The sequence below is a fragment of the Pelobates fuscus genome, chromosome 4 (assembly GCF_036172605.1).
Source record: "Pelobates fuscus isolate aPelFus1 chromosome 4, aPelFus1.pri, whole genome shotgun sequence".
In the NCBI taxonomy this organism is placed as follows: domain Eukaryota; kingdom Metazoa; phylum Chordata; class Amphibia; order Anura; family Pelobatidae; genus Pelobates; species Pelobates fuscus.
The window spans coordinates 354,441,281-354,466,255 of NC_086320.1; the positions used below are offsets into that span (position 1 = coordinate 354,441,281).

Consider the following 24,975-nt stretch of genomic DNA (forward strand, 5'->3'; position numbering starts at 1 on the left):
TCACAAAAAAAAGTATAACTCTCCACAGCTTTTGAAGAACTACAAGCCCCATAATGCTTTGTCAGCCTCAATGGCAGCAAAGCATCAAAGGGTGTTGAGTTCTGCAACAGCTGGGAGGAGGTTTTCCCAGCATTCCATTTCGAACACAGTGTATACGCGCTAGTGTGATACTGGACTTTATTTGGTCGTTCTGCAACTCTGTAGTCAGGAAGTCGCGCGCATGCGCGGTGCTGCTATTTCGACTGTCATGGCGTCCTGCATGAAAATGCGTTCCCTGACAAGGGTCACCAACCGGGCAGTGAGTACTTTAGGAGGAAATCGGCTGAAGGTGTCGGCAGAAGAGGCCACAGTGGCAGGTAGGTGCTCCCTATCGGTGTCCATTACCTGAAGACCAGGACAATGGGAGCATGGTTTGGTGACCGACACTTATATGGAAATCAATGACTTAACTTCCAATGCAGTGTGTGTCAGTCATAGCCTTACCTTGTAGACACAAGCAAATTATATAGAAGTGCAGGGTTGGAGTGAGGGTTCAGGGATATGGTGAACCCTACAATATGGGACCTAGGTCAGTGCTAATGGCCTCCACATATTGTAATCACCACTTTAGGCCAGGGGCTGCCAAACATATAAACCTCTTTCCTGTTTTTTTGTTTTTTAATAACTATAACACCCATGACGCCTTGAGAGCCATAAGGCTGTAAGGTTTTCGTTCTCTTAATTTGTTCTTGCCCCTTTAATGTTAGTTGAAGCATGGTCTTTTCTGTAGCCACTAGTCTTTTAGTTTGTGCCTGCAGCATATTATGGGGGTTGAAGTTTTCCATCTGCTAGGGCAGGCATAGGCAACCTTTTGGCACTGCAGATGTTTTGGACTACACCTCCCATGATGCTTTGCCAGCATTATGGGTGTAAGAGCATTATGGGGGATGTAGTCCACAACACCTGGAGTTCTGAAGGTTGCCTATCCCTGTTCTAGGCAGTTTAAATGATGTACTGCTAGAGTCCTCTATAAGTTTCGGATGCTTCAAAATCACTTACTCCAAAGGCATCACGGTGTGGTGCAATAGAGGAAAAGATTTTTTTAAGATCTGTAGAGCATAATGACTTACAATGGTTCGGCATAAATTCTTAATAATTTATATGGAATGATTAATGGTATACATAATTAAGGTTTGGCATTGAAACGTTGTATGTTTTTTTTTTGTTTGTTTTTTTGGAGTAAGTGATTTTAAAGATTTCTGAGTGACTGCGGTCCCTGCCGTGGTGCTCCTGGGTGCAATATTTGCAAATTACCTGTGTGCAACACTACTTTTTGGATTTGACAGTTTCTGATGCTTGATCCAAAAGGATGTTGAGTTTGTATCAGTGTAGTAAAATGTAACTGTAATTCATTGACTTTGCTGATTAATAATGCTAAATATATTTATTTTTTATTATTCTTAGATCAAGAAGTCACAAGGAAAACATTCACAGATATCCAGAGAGAACGACATAAACAAGCAAATCTATCTGTTCTTATTAGCTGTCCCCCCTATTTTAATGAAAACAAGTTTATGAAATATTTATCTCCGCATGGGAAAGTAGCCAATCACTTCTTTTATGAAAGTTATGTAAGTATTCTTCTGACTGAATACAACCAGACATGTCAAATATGTATAACTAATAATAAAAAACTAAACTAAATTTTATTCATTTTTATGGTTGCTTCTGTTTAGACAACTTTTGGAACAGATCATTCTTCAGGACAGTAATGTGTTCAATGAATTTGTGCACAGGTCGTCAATTGTATTTTTTCCTGGTGAATAATTAATGTTGGAAACACCATGAGGCTTAACTGCTTTTTGTAAAGTTACACCGGGTGAAGTGCAGTGGCAGGTAAGTTTTACTTACTGAAGCTGTCCTTCACGGCTGCCTCCCTCTTCATTTGTTGCATCCTCTTCAGCACCTGGTGCTTCACATGCCAGGAGTCAATGTCTCTAGTTTATTGACATGAATGAAAGAGAGCACAACACTGTCGTATATGGAGGATCCTGCAGAAGCCTCCATGGACCATGCCTTTTTTCTTCACTGCGTCAATTGCAAAACTTGACGGCAGTAGCTCTGCTTTTTATCAGGCATAGGAAAATAGTAAAGACAAAGTAGTCCCTATTTTGTCTTATATTTTTTGACTGCTTTGAAATTTTAGTGAACTCCTAACAGTCTGTGTATTTTATGAAGATTTGTATCATTCTTAAATACTCCTTGGGGGTGACAGCCATATTACTGTAGTACATTCTTTGAAAGGTTTTGCAAGTTATCTGCAGTGCATTTTGTACAGTCTGCTCTGTTGTTTCCTGTTCCAGTGAGGTTATTTACACTATAAATGCCTTAGCCACTACAGCCAGTTTTAGTGGTTATGATTAGAGCAGGCTACTGGCGCCATCCCCCTTTTAAAGTGGCTTAACACAAACTGAATCTGCTGCAAGCACGCCTGGGCACCTCTCCATAATACTGCTGCAGAATTTCACTTCTGCGATAGCAGTATACATTTTGTTGAAATTTGGAACGGAAAGCCTGTCAGCTGATGCTCTTGGCCCATCAATGTTTTCTAGATTGGACAAAACCGCAGATATAGGTTAATATACAAAAAATAAGGATTCTATTCCACAGATTCCCATACAGGTATAGTGCGATAATTCATTGCAAATTACAACCTCATGGGCACTCCCTCTGAAGTATTACTTGAACTGTACTCTTATACAATTATTTTACTTGATGAACTAATATATTTTATTTAATGGCATCTCTTTTTCATCATATGTGTTTGTAAAAGAATGGTTCGCTCCCTCTAACTCCTAATTTCTCTATTGTTTTAAAGGGCATTCATGCAGTGGTGGAATTTGTGGAAAGAGAAAGCATAGATTCTCTTCGAGCTGCAACTAGGGTCCCACATGGAGATGATGAGTGTGTTGTTCCATTTAAATCTAGACTTCTCACTCTCAAATCAGATCGTGCTCTAGATCGAACATCCATTCAGTGCCTCCGACAATCTGCAGTTCCTATAAATGAATTAATTCAGAAGTTGTGCAAGGCCCAGGATGTAAGCTAAATGTATTATCTTGTTGTCAGTCTTATTTTGCCCCCTTAGCTGTAGACAAACCAATAATGCATATCCGCAGCCACCCTGTCTCATTGAGGCTTCATTCCAAATTATTTGTATGATGTCAGCATGCATTGTGTTTTGGGCACTTGGGTTATAACCGGATTTAACAATTCTGAATACATCTATGCTTAATCGGTTTTAACCAATTTTTCGCAGTGGTGTTGATACAGGTCCCCTGTGACAGTTGTCGATGTAAAATGGTCAGCTGTGCTTTGGCAGTGGTTCAAGGCCTAAAGCGAATAAGCATGGCCAATCCTGCAATAACCCCTTGCTCAGAGCGTCGCACAGTGTGAGCACACAATAAGCCGGAGCTCTTGTCGTGTCCATTTTTAATATGTTGTACCTACATTCCAAACTCATTTTGTTTTTGATAATGAACAGTACATGCAAAATGTCATCCATAGCTGTACATTTTGCTCTACACCAAAACCAGAAAAGAAGATACGAGTAAGTGAGCCATGGTGTACATCATATTTGCATTACAACTACTGAGTGAAAACAAATACATAGCACATAATCTTTGGATCTCCCAAATAATTGTTTTATGAACTCTGATTTTATATATATATATCCTTCCTTTTTTCTTCAAGTTGCTCAGGTTGTTTAGTATAGTATAGAAACATAGAATGTGACGGCAGATAAGAACCATTCGGCCCATCTAGTCTGCCCAATATTTCGAAATACGTTTAATTAGTCCCTGGCCTTATCTTAAGTCTAGGATAGCCTTATGCCTATCCCACGCATGCTTAAACTCCTTTACTGTGTTAACCTCTAACACTTCAGCTGGAAGGCTAATCCATGCATCCACTACCCTCTCAGTAAAGTTATACTTCCTGATATTTTTAAACCTTTGCCCCTCTAATTTAAGACTGTCCTCTTGTTGTGGTAGTTCTTCTATATTAATCACTCACACTCTTTCAGATTAATGAGCAAGTCTATACACTCCTAGAAGAATACCAGCTAACAGATGAGAATATACGCCTTCGGTTCCTTGTGTCGTCTTTGATAAAGGATGTTGCTACAGCCTACTTCCCAGAAGCCACAGTAGATCCCTTTGGCTCAACTGTAAATTCCTTTGGCAAACTGGGTTGTGATTTAGACTTGTTTTTGGATTTGGATAACATTGGAAAAAGTAGTACTGGAAAGGTAAGAAGAGTTTTTTTTTTTTTTTTTTTTTTTTTTTTTTAATGTGGTCACTCTTTGAGTATTAATCAATTTGTGATGGAAAACTTTGATATCAGTAGTAAGTTTAGGAGCACTTGGTCGAACAGTAATTGTACTGCCATGCAAAGAAATAGGGATTCCGAAGCCTGTCATATTGAAATATAATGAGGTGTGTGATAGTGATTTTCTTTTTTTGTTTTTATTTTTTAACTTTATTTTTGCATTGACAGAGTAGTAGTGCAGATTCTTATGTCATGGCTTACGCAGAAGCCGTCAATCATAAGTGTAATAGTCATAGCATATTGTATATTTAACAAGAATTTCGGTGAGTCGTGCAGTACGACATTGGTCAAGTTGCCAGCAGTATCATTCGGTCAGTTTTTGTAACGGTAATATGAACATTAGGGTAGGTAATAATTACCAAAATGTTTAGAAAAGAAGAAATGGCACAACGAAAATAAAGTTAAAGGCTCTGAGATGTCTAACATATCTTATTCCCTCTGTGAAGGTGCTAGGGTATGGTTTGGTTGGGGTATGTGTGTGGTTGGGCGTTTCTTACGTGTCTGATGTTGACTCGTTGTATTGCTCTCACAACTCCCATACTTTAGTAAAGGTTGGGACGGTATTTCAGACCTGGGCAGTTAGCTTGTCCATAGTATAGTTATCTCTGATTTTTAAGTGTACTAAGGTCATGCTAGGAAGGTCTGGGCTAGCCCATTTTTGTTACAATGCCCTCCGTGCTGCCAGGTATATCATATTAAGTAATTTCTGCTCATGTCGGATAAATCCCTCTGTGGGTCTGAATAACAAACAGCCCCATGGGTCCAGTGTCATCCTTATCTGCATAACCCGGGAGCTGAGGGTAACCACTTTCTCCCAGTAGGCTTTCACGTTTGGACATTGCCACCACATGTGTATGTAGCTGCCTTTGTCGCCACATAATTTCATGTGGTATTGTTTTACCGGTGTCGTGTACCACCTATAGAGTGTCTTGTAGCACTGTTCTTGGAGCGTGACATACATTGACACCTTGGTGCAGGCCTCCCAGATATCTTGCAGCAAAACAAAACAACTACGTTGTTGAGTGTTAAATATCGATTACTTAACTTCAATTAGTCTGTAGCCTCCCAAGATCGTTATCCACCACAAAACGATCATATATATGTATAGAACCACAAGCAGAAGTGGGATACGGCTGTACAGTCTATATAGGGAACATGCAAGGAAAAAAAACAATAGTGTGATACAGTATATACAGTGAAAATGTGCGCTTAAATGGATGCACTCACGAGATAGTAAAGGTAAAACAGCATTCAAGGTGCCTCCCCAGGGAATATGGGGGGATGCTGGTATCCTTCGGTAGTGTCTAGCAGCCAAATGGGACACAGGACTCCAGGTGAGTAATGGTAGAAAATATTTGTAGTTTTATTTTCTTTAAAAGGTGATACAACACCAAGCAGATAAAATATAAAAGTGCAGCAGTAGGTCCAACGCGTTTCGTTCAACACAGGAACTTCATCAGGGACCGCACAGTAAAAGAAATCAACAGCAATATTGCAGATTGTAAAAAAAATACACATCCTACTCACCCTAACAATAATCACTATAAATAGGGCTAATCCCAATGTCCCATTGGTCCTAAGTGTGGGGGGTGTCCTCCGGGCTGCTCTCCATTGGTCAAGGGATAATATCATCCAGCTGATTCCATTTTCGGCATTACAATGCCCAGAAAACGAGCGCGTTTTTTTCATACGCCGGAACCGGAAGTAGACGTTTTCTTTCACTTCCGCGTTCCACATGCGTTCCACGTGCGTTCCAAGGGCAGTCCGCACATGCTCAGTGGGTATTACACAACTATCTCAATCGAAAACATCCTAATGCATTTAAAAAAAGCCCTTAAAAGCTCAAAACATAACTAAAGGTGCAATTAATCTCTAGAAAGAGAAAAAATAAATTAATATATGATATACAAACATAATTAGTTACTTTAGTGAACTTGAAATGTGACAAAATTAAACATTAAACATTATACTTCTGGTGTCTGTAATTCTATGGAAATAGCAAACACCTTCTCTGCAAATCTATTTAAAGTGACAGACTCTTCATAAATTTCTATAAACCTCTTCTTTATTGAGGATATTGTTATAATAAACCCCTCCATAGGTTTATTTTAAAGTGACACACACCTTATCTCCAAAAACCTGTTTGAAGTTATAGATTCCTCCGTGAATCAGTAAAGGTGACAAGCACCTATTACAAAATTAACCAAGTGACTCATACCTGATAGGCTAAAAAAAATAATCAACTAAAAAACCATAACCTATATATTTTACAAATGTTCCCTAAATATTATTAGTTAAGGACATTATAAATACCTGATTAGTACACATAACTGTATAATATAAACTACGTTAGTAATTATTATTGTTTCATATATGCTATCTTGATCTGTTTTTTATCTTAATTATATTCTTTGGTTTCATACATATGCACCAAAAAATAGATCACTCTCATTGTCCCATATCATCAAAAGAAAAAGAAAGGAGAAAAAAGTTATCCCCAGGCCAGAGGGAGTCCACATTAACATGTCCCTAGTAACCTATATGATTGATTGGTACTCCTTTGTCTAGAGGAAGGGTACTCCCTTAAAAAAGAAATTATAGAGAGAAGAGTAATCGTTACGGTTACTCCAAAAAGCACACAAGATCTATCCCAATATTTAAGCCCCTGGGTTCCAGGGTCTTTAGCTTGTGTATCCAGAAGGTTTCCCTCTGGGATAGCTTCTTAACTCTATCTCCTCCCCGCCAATAGGGCAGAACATGCTCGATCCCCATACATCGAAATTCTTTGAATGAAAAAGAAGGACAGCTGGAGCAGTGGGCGGAGACTGAATGAGTAACAAGTCCCTTACGTATATTGTTCAGGTGTTCCAAGATTCTAACTTTAAAAATACGTTGTGTCCGTCCCACATACTGTTTGCCACACGGACACTGCAGTAAATATACTACATGGTCCGTGTGGCAACTAATTGGTGATTTAATCCCAAAGGATTCTCCAGTTACACAACTGCCGAATTCCTTGGTTCTTTCCATATGGGCAGTGGTGCAAGCTTTGCAGCTATTGCATCCTCTAAAACAACCTGAATCGGGAGGTACATTAGATCTGTTGGTTTTAATCGCATAGCTGGGCGCTAGCATGTTCTTAAGGTTCTTATTTCGCTTGAAAATCACTGTTGGACGTTCAGATAGAGAACTGCCCAAAATGGGGTCCTGTTGTAAGATAGGCCAGAATTCAGTTAAACTTCTTTTTATCTTAAGATGATCGGTATTGTATTGAGTTACAAAGGAAGATCTAAAATTACCCCTCCCTCCTGTCCCCGGTGGTTTGTCCTCCAAAAGTTGGCTTCGTTCTAAAGAGCCTATGGAGCGGATCTCTTTCTCTAGGGTGTTTTTGTTATAGCCCCTCGCACACAATTTGTTCTTTATATGTGTGGACTGGGTATGGAAATCATGTGGGCGGGAACAATTGCGCTTAAGTCTAGTGAACTGGCTACGCGCTATGCCTTTAAGCCACGGTTTGTGGTGGCAGCTACGTTGGTGGACGAAACCATTGCCATCCGTTGGCTTGAAGAAACATTTAGTATGGATTTGGCCCTGATCACAGAAAATTTCGAGGTCCAAAAAATGGATCCTGCTCTTGTTCCACTCAGGAGTAAAGACAAGGTTGATCAAGTTGGAATTGAGATAATGAACATAATCTGAAAAGCTGTCAGAAGACCCCTTCCAGATGACGATCACATCGTCAATATAACGCCGCCAGAGCACCAGGCTCTCCCTCCAGTCATGCCCAGACCATACGAAGAGTTCTTCCCATCTCCGCATATAGGTGTTGGCATAACTGGGGGCGAACCTGGTGCCCATGGCGGTACCTGTTATCTGGAGATAATGTTGATCGTTAAAAAAGAAAAGAAAAAGAAAGTACCTGTTATCTGGAGATAACGATCAACATTATCTCCAGATAACAGGTACCGCCATGGGCACCAGGTTCGCCCCCAGTTATGCCAACACCTATATGCGGAGATGGGAAGAACTCTTCGTATGGTCTGGGCATGACTGGAGGGAGAGCCTGGTGCTCTGGCGGCGTTATATTGACGATGTGATCGTCATCTGGAAGGGGTCTTCTGACAGCTTTTCAGATTATGTTCATTATCTCAATTCCAACTTGTTCAACCTTGTCTTTACTCCTGAGTGGAACAAGAGCAGGATCCATTTTTTGGACCTCGAAATTTTCTGTGATCAGGGCCAAATCCATACTAAATGTTTCTTCAAGCCAACGGATGGCAATGGTTTCGTCCACCAACGTAGCTGCCACCACAAACCGTGGCTTAAAGGCATAGCGCGTAGCCAGTTCACTAGACTTAAGCGCAATTGTTCCCGCCCACATGATTTCCATACCCAGTCCACACATATAAAGAACAAATTGTGTGCGAGGGGCTATAACAAAAACACCCTAGAGAAAGAGATCCGCTCCATAGGCTCTTTAGAACGAAGCCAACTTTTGGAGGACAAACCACCGGGGACAGGAGGGAGGGGTAATTTTAGATCTTCCTTTGTAACTCAATACAATACCGATCATCTTAAGATAAAAAGAAGTTTAACTGAATTCTGGCCTATCTTACAACAGGACCCCATTTTGGGCAGTTCTCTATCTGAACGTCCAACAGTGATTTTCAAGCGAAATAAGAACCTTAAGAACATGCTAGCGCCCAGCTATGCGATTAAAACCAACAGATCTAATGTACCTCCCGATTCAGGTTGTTTTAGAGGATGCAATAGCTGCAAAGCTTGCACCACTGCCCATATGGAAAGAACCAAGGAATTCGGCAGTTGTGTAACTGGAGAATCCTTTGGGATTAAATCACCAATTAGTTGCCACACGGACCATGTAGTATATTTACTGCAGTGTCCGTGTGGCAAACAGTATGTGGGACGGACACAACGTATTTTTAAAGTTAGAATCTTGGAACACCTGAACAATATACGTAAGGGACTTGTTACTCATTCAGTCTCCGCCCACTGCTCCAGCTGTCCTTCTTTTTCATTCAAAGAATTTCGATGTATGGGGATCGAGCATGTTCTGCCCTATTGGCGGGGAGGAGATAGAGTTAAGAAGCTATCCCAGAGGGAAACCTTCTGGATACACAAGCTAAAGACCCTGGAACCCAGGGGCTTAAATATTGGGATAGATCTTGTGTGCTTTTTGGAGTAACCGTAACGATTACTCTTCTCTCTATAATTTCTTTTTTAAGGGAGTACCCTTCCTCTAGACAAAGGAGTACCAATCAATCATATAGGTTACTAGGGACATGTTAATGTGGACTCCCTCTGGCCTGGGGATAACTTTTTTCTCCTTTCTTTTTCTTTTGATGATATGGGACAATGAGAGTGATCTATTTTTTGGTGCATATGTATGAAACCAAAGAATATAATTAAGATAAAAAACAGATCAAGATAGCATATATGAAACAATAATAATTACTAACGTAGTTTATATTATACAGTTATGTGTACTAATCAGGTATTTATAATGTCCTTAACTAATAATATTTAGGGAACATTTGTAAAATATATAGGTTATGGTTTTTTAGTTGATTATTTTTTTTAGCCTATCAGGTATGAGTCACTTGGTTAATTTTGTAATAGGTGCTTGTCACCTTTACTGATTCACGGAGGAATCTATAACTTCAAACAGGTTTTTGGAGATAAGGTGTGTGTCACTTTAAAATAAACCTATGGAGGGGTTTATTATAACAATATCCTCAATAAAGAAGAGGTTTATAGAAATTTATGAAGAGTCTGTCACTTTAAATAGATTTGCAGAGAAGGTGTTTGCTATTTCCATAGAATTACAGACACCAGAAGTATAATGTTTAATTTTGTCACATTTCAAGTTCACTAAAGTAACTAATTATGTTTGTATATCATATATTAATTTATTTTTTCTCTTTCTAGAGATTAATTGCACCTTTAGTTATGTTTTGAGCTTTTAAGGGCTTTTTTTAAATGCATTAGGATGTTTTCGATTGAGATAGTTGTGTAATACCCACTGAGCATGTGCGGACTGCCCTTGGAACGCACGTGGAACGCATGTGGAACGCGGAAGTGAAAGAAAACGTCTACTTCCGGTTCCGGCGTATGAAAAAAACGCGCTCGTTTTCTGGGCATTGTAATGCCGAAAATGGAATCAGCTGGATGATATTATCCCTTGACCAATGGAGAGCAGCCCGGAGGACACCCCCCACACTTAGGACCAATGGGACATTGGGATTAGCCCTATTTATAGTGATTATTGTTAGGGTGAGTAGGATGTGTATTTTTTTTACAATCTGCAATATTGCTGTTGATTTCTTTTACTGTGCGGTCCCTGATGAAGTTCCTGTGTTGAACGAAACGCGTTGGACCTACTGCTGCACTTTTATATTTTATCTGCTTGGTGTTGTATCACCTTTTAAAGAAAATAAAACTACAAATATTTTCTACCATTACTCACCTGGAGTCCTGTGTCCCATTTGGCTGCTAGACACTACCGAAGGATACCAGCATCCCCCCATATTCCCTGGGGAGGCACCTTGAATGCTGTTTTACCTTTACTATCTCGTGAGTGCATCCATTTAAGCGCACATTTTCACTGTATATACTGTATCACACTATTGTTTTTTTTCCTTGCATGTTCCCTATATAGACTGTACAGCCGTATCCCACTCCCAGATATCTTGCCAGTCTATTCCCTCTAGAACCTCTCCCAGGTTGTCTTCCCATTTATCTGTATATTTGAGGGTTCCCCATTCCCCTGACTCTGAGCTAATGTGTTGGTAAAAGAGCGTGATAAGTTTGGTCTAGGTCGCTTCCTCATTGCAGAGCTTTTCGAAGAATGTTAGCGTTTGTTTCGCTGCTGCTTGGATCTCCGGTGTGTGGGCAGAATCCCTGATCTGCAGGTTTCGAAAGTAGTCCCTAGTTTTGAATTTAGCTTTGTTTTTTAAGTGGTCATAGTTGACTACCTCATTGTGATAGTGATTTTTAAGCAAGCACCAACTCATTGTCTAGCTAAGAATCATGGAAATTGTAGTTGTTATAGCTGCAATAACTACCTGTTGGTTAGCCAACCTATGCATAAGAGTATACAGTTAATGATATCTCACATGGATGGATCATAATGCCAGTAGGATTAGGTAGTTGGTTAAAGTGTAAGTTGTAGAACTTGTTAATTCCTTCTGTTTGCATGTTAATTTACCTGCAGGGCCAAAAAATATCATTTTCTGTTATGGTTGCATTGTTGAGTATTTGAATGCATGATATTAAATACATGTACAAAACAGTCTTATTTTGTTTGTGGTACAGAAATGTGTGTACATTTTTCACAATTGATACTCATGTTGTATAAGATCAAATTAGGTTTACTAATAAAGTTGCCCATATTGCAAGCATAGGTTTTAAAGGGACACTATAGACAACTTTAGCTTTATGAAGCAGTTTGGGTGTATTGATCATGCCGCTGCAGTTTCAATGCTCAGTTCTCTGCCATTTATGAGTTAAATGAACACTATCTTGCCCCTCTAAATATAGTAAAATCTTACCTTTATTCCAGTCTGCTGGTGCTGGCTCTGCTTCTGATATGCCTCCTTGGATAACGTCATCCGAATTGATGGTATCAGCAAATCACAATGCTGTCTCATAAGAAAGGATTTGCTGAGATTGTCTATTCTAATGATCTCAACCGAGGAGGAGGACCAGGGGCGGAAAGCACTTCTAGTGGCCCTAGGCTGGTGGTCCCTAGGCTGTAGGTGTCCCTAGGCTGTAATGTAAACACTGCATTTTCTCTGAATGGACCGACTATACTCACCAAAACAACCACAATAAGCTGGAGTTGTTCTGGTGGCTATAGTGTCCCTTTAAATTACTTTTTGCTTATGTTTATGTAGCCGAAGCCTTGGGGTGCACCGGCCCGGGGGCACTAGATCCGAGTGACCGACAGGAGGTGGGCGCACAGCGCTCCCTCCTGCCAGGCACTCTGTGCAGCATGGCCGAGCGGAGCAGTGTGCACCGCGGTACAGGAACTTCTGTTTCCTGTGCCCGGCCGGACTAAAAGGAAGTGCTCATTGAGAGAGCACTTCCTGTCAGTCCGGCCGGGTACAGGAGACTGACTCTCCTGTACCGCGGTGTGCTCTGCTCGACCACACTACCGGGAGTCGGGGGGGAGAGAGAGAGAGGTGTGTGTAAAGGATCACTATGGGGGAGGGGGGGGGGTGGTAAGGAACACTATGTGACAGGGAAGGGGGGTGGTAAGGAACATTAAGGGAGGACACTAAGGTACTGGGGTGAGGGAGGGCACTAAAAGAGAAGGGATAGGGGAATGAGGGGGCACTAAGACAGGTAAGGGGTGGGGAGGAGGGCAGTTTCTACCGTACATATTTACACACACACTACACACTGCATCCACTACCCACACTGCATCCACTACATAAACAAACACATTGCGTTCACCACACACCCACACACACACTGCATTTACTAATCAAAAACAATCTGTCTGGCATGTATATTTTGTGCATTTACCACTTAATAAAAATGTAAAAAATTTGCAAAAATAAATATGGTAAATGTACAAAATATCGGTAATATCGCCCTGAAAGTTCACAGATTATCAGTATCTGCTCTTAACAAATCAATATTGGTTGATCCCTTTAACTTCTAAATGGCAGAGAATTGAGCAGTGTGACTACAGGGAGTATATACCAAAACTGCTTCATTTAGCTAAAGTTATTTTAGTGACTAAAGTTCAATTTGTTAAATTGCAGCTAATTGATGGCACACCATGTTCCATTTTTGTCTAGTAATTCCTTGCTAGGGAACTTTCTTTACCAGTAGTACCCTAAATCAACAATCTAGGATTCACGTGCCACTGTGTAACCTTTTTGTTTGCGTGCATTGTATTCATTTCACATTGCATTTATTTAATTGTTGGGATCAGCCTGCATATTGCATTTTTTTTTTTTTTAATTGGGCAATGTTTGCTAAACTGTCACGTTCTGCAGGGCAGGGTAGATGACTACCCTGCAGAACGTGACAGTTTAGCAAACATTGCCCAATCCAAGGTGTATAATTACTGATCTGGCTTGCATTTACATCAAAAAGTTATAGTAGCTATGTCAATATAAAAACCTGTTTCGATCCAAAAGAAGAATTTCTAATTGTATTTTATGGTATTGATTTGAGTATGAACCCAATACTACAATTGTGGGGATTCTAGCTTTCCGTTCAGGTCATGTGCGCTTAGATCGTCAGAAGGACTCTGCTCACCATGTTGATCATTACTGATGATTCCCAGAAATCACTAGATATTTAGCATGCATGCAGCCCTCATCCACTTTTTTAATTTTTTTAATTTAAGGAAGTAAACCATGAGTTTCTACTGTGATGTATCACTTCCCTCTTTTTTTTTTTTTTCATGATATAATTTAAACCTATAGATTCTCTGACGTCTGTAAATATAAAGTCTCCCTGTACTGATTTGCATTGCAGGTTATAGAGGGTCGACCTTCTGCAAGAGTTTAATATCTGACGTGTACTTGATGATGTAAAAGATCAGACTTTAAAAGGTCATTATGTTGAAACAAACAGACACATGAGTTTGCTCTTTATAGTCTCCTGCAGTAGGATGTATGTGGGTGGTGAATAAGTCAGTGTGTTTGTACACCCAGAATGCACTGCATGCATTCTGATTTTTTTAAAAAAAAAATTATTGACTAATTTAGAAGAGAAAGTGAACCATAAAGTTATATGTAATAGGACCCTCTTAAGATGGGTAGATACATGTTATTCCATGCATTGTATTTACGAAATTGACAGCAATTGTATTGTTTTAAAAGCGTTACAAATCACATATTTGACATATTTATGTGATGTTTACTTTGTCTCTTCGCTGCAGAAATACATTTCTAATTTTCAGCTAGCCAGTAGAGACTAACAACGCATTGTTTGCAGTCATACAATGCATTATAAAAAAAAGGAAAGGAACCGCGCCCCAGATGGTAATTAATATATAAAATATACGTACATAAAAATTAACGATTTTTGTAAGTCCTCAGAAATAAAAACAGAGAGAAAACATCATAGTGTAGTATTAAGTAAAAATGAAATAATGGGGTGAATTAGGGTAATTTACACTCACATTTGGTAGAGCTTTCCAGGAGCTCTACCGTAATTTGCTTGGATGGAACAATCCCCGTCTAAGGATCTATATCTCAGCGGATAACTCCAAATTTCCAATAGTGGTGGTGTTATAAAAGGAATAAAAAAGAGAACTCCAATAGTATAGTATGTACAGATAAAATAAATAAAAGTACAGATAGAGAATGTGGTACTCACATTTACTAGAGCAGAAGCTTGCTCTAGTATAATCAGCTTGGATGGTATAATCCCCACCGAAGGATATGGTGACCAGGAAGTAAAACAGAAAATAAGTGTATATAGCTTTAAAATGTAATATTTAATAACTGACCGTAAGGAGATGGTAAGTGTTTATGTTGTTTTTAGAACCATCTTTTAATATTTAGGGGATTATACAGTGTGACAAACTCCCCTTCCCACGTGTGTTTGCCAGGTGCTAATTTTGAGCATGGTGTACTGTGATGAAACAATTTTTTTTGTTAATGAAATCCGTTAACACAAGATACTCATTTCAGAAGATTGCAATTGTTATTTTTGTGTGTTTCAGGCTACGGGTTCTTTTACTTCGGAGTATCTAATGAAGCATGTTCCATCTGGAAGGGTAGTGACGCAGAGGATTCTTTCGGTCATCAGTGAATGCATAGATAATTTTGGACCTGGATGTACTGGTGTGCAAAAAATATTAAATGCACGATGTCCTCTAGTACGATTTACTCACCAGCCTGCAGGCCTCCAGTGTGATCTCACATCAGATAATCGGTAAGGTTATTGTTTCATATAGAACTGTAATAGTCCTTGCAATAAAACAACTTCTTATGGGTGATAGAGTTGTAACTGTTACAGTGAGCTGTAGTGTTAAGGTGTCAGGAGTCCTCTGGCGCCGTCCAAAAGTAAAGTATTAAAACATACAAGTGGTTTGACAACTGTGTCTGTTGGACGTCTGGCCTGAGCCACTGTCTAACCTTGTGCGTTAAATTTTGGAAACAACAAGAATGTCACTCTGAATTTCGGGTAAAATTATTTTGTTTTTGGGAACAAATTATTCTGTACATCAGGGCTTCACAAATTTGCTTTGATCATCTCCAAGCTCCTCTTGCTCTGCTCCATCGTGCACTGTTTAGTGATGTCGAAGCTGGAGTGACGTCATATCAATGGCCGCCCATATCTAGTAATTTCGCAGAAAAGTATGTACAAGTAAGTGTCAAACTGTCTCTAAAGGAACACTATATAGTCACCAGAACCACTACAGCTTAATGTAGTGGTTCTGGTGTTTATAGCATATTCATCCAGTCTTAGCGCTGTAAATGCTGCCATTTCAGAAAAGGGCAGAGTTTACATTGCTGGCTGGTAACACCTTTAGTGACTGTCAATCTGACTGTCATTATATTGACTTTCTGGGTTCAATCCTGCAAAGACTGGCTTCTCGCGTAACCCCAGTGACTTCCACAGAGGGCGCCGAAGTCCAGCTCCGGGAGATTCATGCAGCGCTGGATTCAAGGTAAGTAAAACTTTTTATTTCAGGTTTTACTACAAAGTCAGGGGGCCATCATCACAGTGCTCCGTAAGTGAAAGGTTCCCCTCCTCAATAGGGTTATAATAAGCCTTCAGGTATTTATTATCTTTATTGTGGAGCATGGATAACTACCAGTACTCTGGTTTTATTAAGAGCCGTAAAAGGCATTTATAATTTTACTTTATGTTCTATATCTGTGTATCTATAAGTGTTACATTTAATAAGAGTCTATTGCTTTTCCTTCACATGGTGCTAAATCTGGCATTGCTTAAAAAAATAAATAAAGTGTGTGTATATTTATGTTACTGGAAATTTCTCAATAGGAATCTTACGAAAAGAAGTGTAGCAATCCCGTAGAATTTGTTTTTTACCAACAACAATTTTTTATTTTTTCAAAAAATATATATATTTTTTTATCTTCTGCTTTGAAAAGCATCACTGAACCTAATTTTACATGACCATTGAAGCTTGTTAGGCAAAGGTTCTGCGTGATGGAACAAACGTTTCTCTGTGTGACGTTTCTCTCGAAGGCCATATTAAATAATGTTGTGATTCATGTACCCATGGAGAATGCGTTGGGAGTCCTTCTACCATTGATTCACTGTCATTTTTATATATTCAGGATAATTTGTAGAAGTACAGTTATTTTGATTGCTTGCTTGAATTGTGCCAAACCTAAACTTACTTTTTGTGCTGTGAATTTAATCGTTTTTAATGTTATGGAGAAACACTGAACTTGTGTGGATATGTAATGTTAAACATGTCTCCTCAGTAAGTTTCCCATGCTAATTAGTGGGAGAAGCACAGTCTTCTGGTTAATGCAACAGCAGATTATATAGCCTTGAACCTGCAGGAAACATAAAAAGTAATTGAGTCATATGGGCATCATGAGAAAACTAAATAGTATGTGGAAACCAATTAATAGACACTACAAGGTATATTATCATGTCTGTTTTCTGTTATTTTAGATTCCTTTCAAAAATGAATAGTAACATATACCATTAAAACAGTACCATATATACTCGTGTATAAGTCGAGTGCAGTTTTGTGAGCAACAATTGTGAAATATGCTATGCCTCGTGGATAAGTCGAGGGTAAAACTTGGGGCTATGAAATTCTGTGATTTTTTTTTTTTCTTTTTTATAATTATATACACACACTTAATACAACACACACTCTGCATTATATACACACACTCTGTGTGTATATAATCCAGAGTGTGTGTGTTTGTGTGAATGCAGAGTGTGTGTGTGAACTGGGTGGGGGGAGGGCATTTTTATTTTTACATTTAATTTAATATTTAAAAAAAAAAATATTTTAGTATTTAATTTTTTTAAAATTTTAATAATTTAATTTTTTAAATTTAATTTTCGTCCCCCCTCCCTGCTTGATACATGGCCAGGGAGGGGGGGCTCTCATTCCCTGGTGGTCCAGTGGATGGGCTGTATAGGAGGGGGCTGTCAGAGAGCTGTAACTTACCTTTCCTGCAGCTCCTGTCAGCTCTCTTCTCTCACCTTCTCTGACAGTGGAGCTGACCGGAACGGAGGTGAGAGAAGGGAGCTGACAGGAGCTGCAGGAAAAGTAAGTAAGAGCTCTCTGCAGCCCCCAACAGGACTGCCGGGCTTGTAATGAGCCTGGCGGTCCTTGTCTGTATTATGGCAATGTAAGTTGCTATAATACAGACATTAACTCGTGTATAAGTCGAGTTGGGGTTTTTCAGCACAAAAAATGTGCTGGAAAAACTCTACTTATACTCGAGTATATACGGTATCCCCTTTTTTAAAGGAACACTATAGTGTACACAAAGCTGTATTCCTAACACTATAGTGCCCCATCTGCCCACGTGCCGCCCATCTGGGGGCACTCAAAGGGTTAAATAACCCTTTAAACGCTCACTTTATTCCAGCGCCAAGGACCCTCCTCTGACATCATCGCAAGCAGGATCTTAATGTCCATGGATGTCGAGCGCTGCAAGCACATTAGGCTTTCCCCATAAGAAAGCATTGACTTAGTGCTTTCCTATAGGGATTTTGCATAAAACTCTGTGAATCAGCAGGAAGCACCTCTAAAGGTTTTCTGGTAGGCCGCCAATAGAGGCAGTCTTAACACTGCAATGAGAACTTTGCAGTTTGTTTAAAAAATGTTTTCAGCTGCAAGGTTAAGGAGACGGGGACCGTGCACCCATACCACTTCAATGAGATGAAGTGGTTTGGGTGCCTATGGTGTCCCTTTAAGTTCAGTTTATGGGAAAATAAAGTCACATTTAAGTAACTGTATATACAAATATTATTGGAAAATGCCTATTTTCTTATCACTCCAGATAATTCAATTTTATGTTTATTGTTGCATGCATTCGATTTTTAGGTTTGTTTTTTGTTTTTTTTCCCCCCCCCTCACTATATGCTTCTCTTAGTCCTTACCATAATTTTAATTGGTATTTTGAAAATATCCTATTAAAAAAAAAATAAAAAAAACACAAATCATTACAAATACAGGTTTGATCACCCCACTTTCTTAATGCTATAATAATAGTTACTTATGTAACTTATTTTTTATGTGTGTGTGTGTGTGTGTATATATATACACACACACACACACACACACACACACAAATAATTATATAAATATAATTTAAATCTGCTAAATGATTACTGCTCTGTTAAATTCTATATGTGTACAGATAAATACTTTACATTTTTTTTTTTTCTGTACCTCTGAGTCCCTCTCTTGTCTGATTTTGGTAGTGCAGTTTTACAGTAGAAATTCAAATTGTCATTACTAGGTTCCCACAAACCTGCACCTTATATTGATATATGTATGCTGGGTTCATTTTTTCCCTCATGTTGTGGACACATTTAAAGTGTGACCAACCGATGAAAAAATGTGGGTGTTTTGCATTTTGACTCATACTTTAGAAAGACCAGGTCCTTGGCGTTGAATGGAGAAACAAAATATAATTTTGGACAAGGCAGTCAGTTTATAGATGTATATGTGATGTATGTAATCTGTTTGACTTTTTTTGCATTTTAATTTTAGAACTTCCCTTGGTTAGTTTGTGTTGCATTTAAGGAACACTCCAAACTCCTAAGATTCTCTTCAGTTTGCTAAAGTGCTTTAAGGGTCCCTCTAGCTTACTTCATAGAAGTGCCAATTTCAAGTGAAATTTGTACCCTCCTCACTGTTCTTCCTCACACTGAGTGTGAGACTTCTCATAGACAAGTATTTGTTTCAATGAAAAGCTTTATTGGTGGATCATGACGTTTGACACTCATGGTCTCTGCCTCCCTGTGCTGTTCTTTGAGGATTGAATTGGCTGCTCCGAGAAGACCATCCTGGAGCGAAGAGGGGGAATAAATAAAAACACACAAGTTGTGCACAAATTTCACAGTAGGCACTGCCATATTTTGGTTGATCTTCATACTAATTGCTAAAAGAAATGCCATAACCCATCTGAACCTTGTTTGCTCCCAATAGAATTGCGCTGAGGAGTTCAGAGCTTCTTTACATATATGGGAATTACGATAATAGAGTCAGAGCTCTGGTGTTCGCCTTGAGATGCTGGGCTCGAGTTCATGGAATTACAAGTGCCATTCCGGGGGCCTGGATAACAAACTTCTCCCTCACCATGATGGTCTTGTTTTTCCTGCAGAAGAGAAACCCTCCAGTCATCCCAACACTGGATCAACTGAAAAGTCTAGCAGGTAAGGGAGCATCAAATCTCAAGACCGCTACTTCTCTGCCCATCTTTGGGCTATTATGACATTATGGACTATTATATTTTGTTAAAGCCTATATTACAGATGGTGCTCAAAGTTAAATCAGATTTTCATGATTATATGTGTATTGAGAGGACCTTTATTGAAATTCTTTATTTGCAATGACTGGCCAAGTTCTGTATATATTTAGTTCTATATCCATGCTTAAACGCAACCATGTTTATATTTACAATCTCTCTATCAGGGCTCAACATTTGAATTCCACGATAGCCATACACTATGTCAGAGAGGCCTGACAAATGGCATAGGACATAAAATGTTGAACCCTAATATAAAATTATATTTTTTAACAAGCAGGAGGCAGAGAGAGCAAAGGTAGTGTGCCCTCTCTTCTTGACATTGTCAAGTGAAAATTCAGCCTTGACAAGTAAAAATGTACCCTTGTGTGTGCTATGGCTTGCAGAGACAAGTAACTTATAAGACCTTCCTAGTAGCATATGACTTCAAATTCTAAGCCCTGTCTAGGAACTGCCTCTTGGTCAGAACCCAAAATGTGTGACTGTGTTCACTGCATCTCTGTTTGTTTCTCCAGTTTTCAAGCATGACCTGCAGTATACTTGTATATCACAATTAACAGTTTTTATTTAATAATTTATTCCAAAGCTAATTCTTGCCAAGATAAATATCTGCTTTAAAAATGTTGGTATGTGGCTAGATATTTTCTCTAATCTATTGGACGTTTTTGTTTTTCTTTCTTTTTTTTGGCCAGGGAAAGACAAGTTTATTGTTGATGGCAATGATTGCACGTTTGTTAGCGATCTGAACAAGATTCCGCCCTCAAAAAATTCTGAATCTATAGGTAATTTGATCATTTTGTAAAATTCAGTTGTCATTTGACTCCATCATTTGCTTATGTAAAAATGATTTTCTTTTGCCATAGATGTGCTGCTCTGTGATTTCCTTGAATTTTATGGAAACTTCGATTTTATCAAAAATGGCATCAATATCCGAAAGGTAAACTCTTCATAGTAAACCATATGTAAATAATAATGTCCTATGAAAATATGTTATTATTTATTCATAAAAAAAGCATGATTAACAGCCTCTATCCCTTAAAATCTGATCAATACAATGTGCATGTTTTTGCTATTGGATTCTTACTGGTATGACCCAAATACAAGTACTGCATTTATATTTATATGTTCCTATCCATCTACAAGGCTCAGCCTCTGTAATTATATGGGTGAATGTTCTGACCATATCTGTGCCCTAAGCTTGAATACTCTGAATTTTATATGTATAGATTGTTTTGCTACAGTCATTTGCAGCATTCTGTCATAACCTGGAGATTACTGTTTTTATGTATTCTACATTTTTCTTTTATAGGGAAAGGAACAGAACAAACCAGATTCATCTCCTTTGTACATCCAGAATCCTTTTGAACAGACCCTAAACGTTAGCAGAAACGTTAACCATTCCCAGCTGGAAAGGTTTATTGCCTTAGCCCGCGAAAGTGCCTGGGTTCTGCAAGAACAGCGGAACACTTCCTCAGAAAGAGACAAGCAGGCCTGGGGTCTAGCTGCAGTATTTCTTCCTTCAGTGTCTCAGGGTATTGGGAAGGGCAAGAGAAAGAAGAGGAAAGGGTTTGCAAGTGAGCGGATTAAAGGTCTTTTGGAATCTTTGAAGAATACGGACAAAACTAGGTAGTTACGGAAAGACACTAGCTAATAGAACATTGGTCTGTTGTCATCAAGCCAAGTCCAGAAAAAGGATTGACTTACAAGAACGTTCTTTGAAACATTGGTACCTCTTTTAGTCTGTTTCCTGAACAAAAGATGAAGTTATCGTCTTAGCCTGGAAAAATAGGGAACGAATGGAGTTCATGTGGATTGAACTGACAATATTAGAAGAAAAAAAAAAGAAACTCCATAACCTGTAAAATCTGTAATATTTTATATTGGAGCCCAGCAGAATATTTTTGAAACACAATAAACATGTTGGGTGTTTTTTCATTTCATTTCCTTTTTTTTTTTTCTTTCATGTATTCGTCTGATTTTGTTTCACTCAGTTTTCGTTTTAGATTAAACTCATCAGAGCAATCAGCGTATTAGAACAAGTCTGCTTTTTTTTATTTAATTTATTTTTTATTCTTTATTTTTCATTTGCAAGGTATAACAAGTCGGCTTGAAAAGCCACGATCGCTGTAACAAGCGTGATAAAACAGTCAGCATATATCAATTACATGGCCTATGTTTGAACTGCAATTTTATAATTATTTATCGAATATCCTGCAGACCTATGTGTAGTGGAGATGTGTAGTTCGTGGTGTGTGGGCTAGGATCATGCTATAGTAGGTGTGCTCGGTGTGCCGCTGATGCCTACCGGCGCTCCCTTGTTGTGGTTGTTCAGCTTACTATGTGTCCAGTGCGGACGGTGACATTGTAAATGATGTGTGCTTTACATGGAGCTAGGAACTCATGTCTCGTGACACTTTAGATGAATTAAACTGCCCCGTAACCTGGGGGGAGGGTGTGGTTGGTGCCTTAGTGGCCTGACTCCTGTGTGTTGGTTGTATGCGGCGCTGTGTGGTCTCGGGTGCTGTAGGTGCCTAGGGAGTATTAGTAATTTACAGCCCCCATGTTGAGAGAAAAGGGGTGCTGCTTAATTCGGGTCCACCATAACCTGTGGCCGTGCTGCTGTGTGATAAAGAGTGTACACTCGAAAACTACACTTGAAACAAACATCAACAACAAAAACAAGAAGAAAAAAAAATATATATATATATATAACACTTTCAGAGGAAGTTTGTTTGTTTTAAACTGTTTTGGGCTTTAAAGTCCGTAGGGATGCAGGTTTAGTCCCTTTTGCCCCTATGTTCCTCATGTCCCGTCAGGTCGTAACGTCTGCATAATTTGCGGCGTCGTTCTGTCGTGGAACAAATGGTGGTTGTCTGCGATCCTCTTGAAGGTAGGAGTTCCTGGCGTATACCCAGAGTAGGGAGGAGGTCTCGTGCGCCCTGCATGTCTTTGACTGTGTGCTGGGAATTGCCATGGATGATTTGTAGCGCTTGTGGGCCCTACCATGTATAGGTGATGTTTTGTGCTCGGAGTAAAGATGTGAAGGGTTGGAGAAAGCGGCACCAGGCCATTGTGGGCCGTGACAAGTCTGTGTAGAATGAGAGTGACATATTTTCAAACACGTAGGGGGTCTAGTTTCTTGTAGCATTAATCACCGCCATTTTATCCCTATTATTAGGGAAACTAACCAGTAGGTCCCTGGGTAAGGTACTTGAAGCTTTAGCTGGCCGTGGGAGACGGAACATCCCCTCGGGGATCATCTGTTTGGCATGTGTCAGGAGGGCTGAGAGGAGCCGCCGTACAAAGTGGGGCAGCTCAGTCTCCGGTGTTTCCTCCGCTATGCCCCTTACATTCCTGCTTCTCCTCTGGTCCTCCAGTGCCGCTAACTGGTGTTAGAATTTTAAATTTTGTCGTTGCAGCTGCTGTGTTTGTTTGGCATTCTGGTTCGCGCCATGTTCCAGGGAGCTCATGCGGCCTGTCAGGCCCTGCAGGTCCGTTCGTATCTGGGCTATGTTGGTCTGAAGAGCGAGCTGGACCCCAGCGAGTAGGTCTTTCAATACCGCTGCTGTGACTGGGGATGAATCAGCTTGTGGGGGAGACCTGTGGAGATTTTTTTTGGTGCTGGTGTAGGCTCTACCTCAGGACCTGTTGTAAAATCGTCCGAGAAGTCGGAGTAGTCATCCTGGAGGGCGACCATGTTTAGGCCCATTGCGTCCTGTGCCTGTTTCCAGAGGTCGCCAATACTCGCTTGCTGCCGCAGCTTGTCGGGTTTGGATTTTTTCATTTTCCACCCCATCTCTGCTCCAGCTGCCCTGGCACCCGTTTTGTGTCCGGTATGTCGAGTGTAGCCGGTGTATTAGGGGTAGAAGTGGCTGTTTTGATCGGAGCTGAGATGGCGTGCGGCCATTCAGTGCAGTAGCTTGGCTCCGCCCCCCGGACAAGTCTGGTTTATCGCTTGAGATATTAAATTGGTTTCTCCACTTTCTGTATATTTCACTCCAGTTGATAACTATAGATATGAGTATTTCAAGTCACTGAAGGTCTTGGGGCAAATTCATAATCCATCACTTAAGTGTGCCAATTACAGAAAAAACATTCTGCATATATTAGTAGGAAACAAATACAGAAACAAAATTAAAACCAGTGTGTGAAAGGATCAGTGAAAACACAATTTTCTATTTAAAAGGATGCGATAGACAACATTTTAACAAACAAGGGAAAAAAAGTGCATTCTGTTTCAAATTTGTTAATATGTTTCACCTGGCAGGCCTCTTTGACCGAGATGAGACTCCACCAATCAGGAGCCTCTTATTCTGGTTTATGGGGTCTGAACAGCATCATAACAGATCTATGATTAATCAGCATATTACACTGTATTGGTATCTGTTCTGTTAATATTTTATAATCATCGGACCAAGACCCACACCGTATCCCCAGGTGGAGATCATACCACCCAGGCACCTTTAAGGAGACCTTACTGTTAGTGCATTTCTTTTTTTCTGTCTTCCCATATACAATTGACTACTACACCATATACTTTCCTTTTGTGTGTCTGTTTCATTCCATATTGGGATACCCCTGAGGAGCTTCCTAGGCTCTGCTCCCTCCTTCTGTATAAATATATCTTTAAGTTAATTGAAAAATAACAATTGTTCATTTAAGTGGACAAAACACATTACATGAAGGTCTGGTGTTTTGTGTTTAACCTTCGTCTAATTTGTTTTTATTTTTACTGTGGACTGTGTGTAGCAATCTCCTGAGTGATGGATCTGGTTCTGAAAAAAAGGAAGTAAAATGGGCTTCTTTTAATGCATATGCCCCCATGGGCAGGCTTATAAATGCAGTCTTTTTTTATTTTTTATTTAATATCTGCATTTATAAGCCACCCTGTGATAGGTTGCAGATGACTACGCATCACCATAACGTTTTCAATAATGCAAAGTTGTTATGGTGCTTAGAGAGACCCATTAATAAATGTATGATGGCTTCACATGAAATTGCAAAGCACTTTCAAATATCTTGACACTATATAAAATCATATAAAATTTAGATCAGCTAAACAAGAACATATAGTTTGGGTTGTTTTTGGTGTCTGGTCATCGGTTTTTAAAGTATATACATACAGTATGAAGATGTA

General features: G+C 39.5%; 1 protein-coding gene across 1 annotated transcript; it reads left to right on the forward strand.

Moving 5' to 3' along the window:
- Positions 1-211: 211 nt before the first annotated feature.
- MTPAP (mitochondrial poly(A) polymerase) lies at positions 212-21,790 on the forward strand. The gene is made up of 9 exons (XM_063450801.1): positions 212-356; positions 1,444-1,610; positions 2,858-3,079; positions 4,064-4,288; positions 15,080-15,291; positions 19,520-19,746; positions 20,531-20,620; positions 20,702-20,775; positions 21,148-21,790. The coding sequence occupies exons 1-9, from the start codon at positions 221-223 to the stop codon at positions 21,466-21,468; spliced, it is 1,674 nt and encodes a 557-aa protein (XP_063306871.1). The 5' UTR covers positions 212-220; the 3' UTR covers positions 21,469-21,790.
- The last annotated feature ends 3,185 nt before the right edge of the window (positions 21,791-24,975 follow it).

Coding starts and splice junctions, on each gene's coding strand:
- MTPAP (XM_063450801.1), top strand. CDS start 221: ATGCGCGGTGCTGCTATTTCGACTGTCATGGCGTCCTGCATGAAAATG. Junction 357..1,443: donor AGAAGAGGCCACAGTGGCAG/GTAGGTGCTCCC, acceptor TATTATTCTTAG/ATCAAGAAGTCACAAGGAAA. Junction 3,080..4,063: donor AGTTGTGCAAGGCCCAGGAT/GTAAGCTAAATG, acceptor ACACTCTTTCAG/ATTAATGAGCAAGTCTATAC.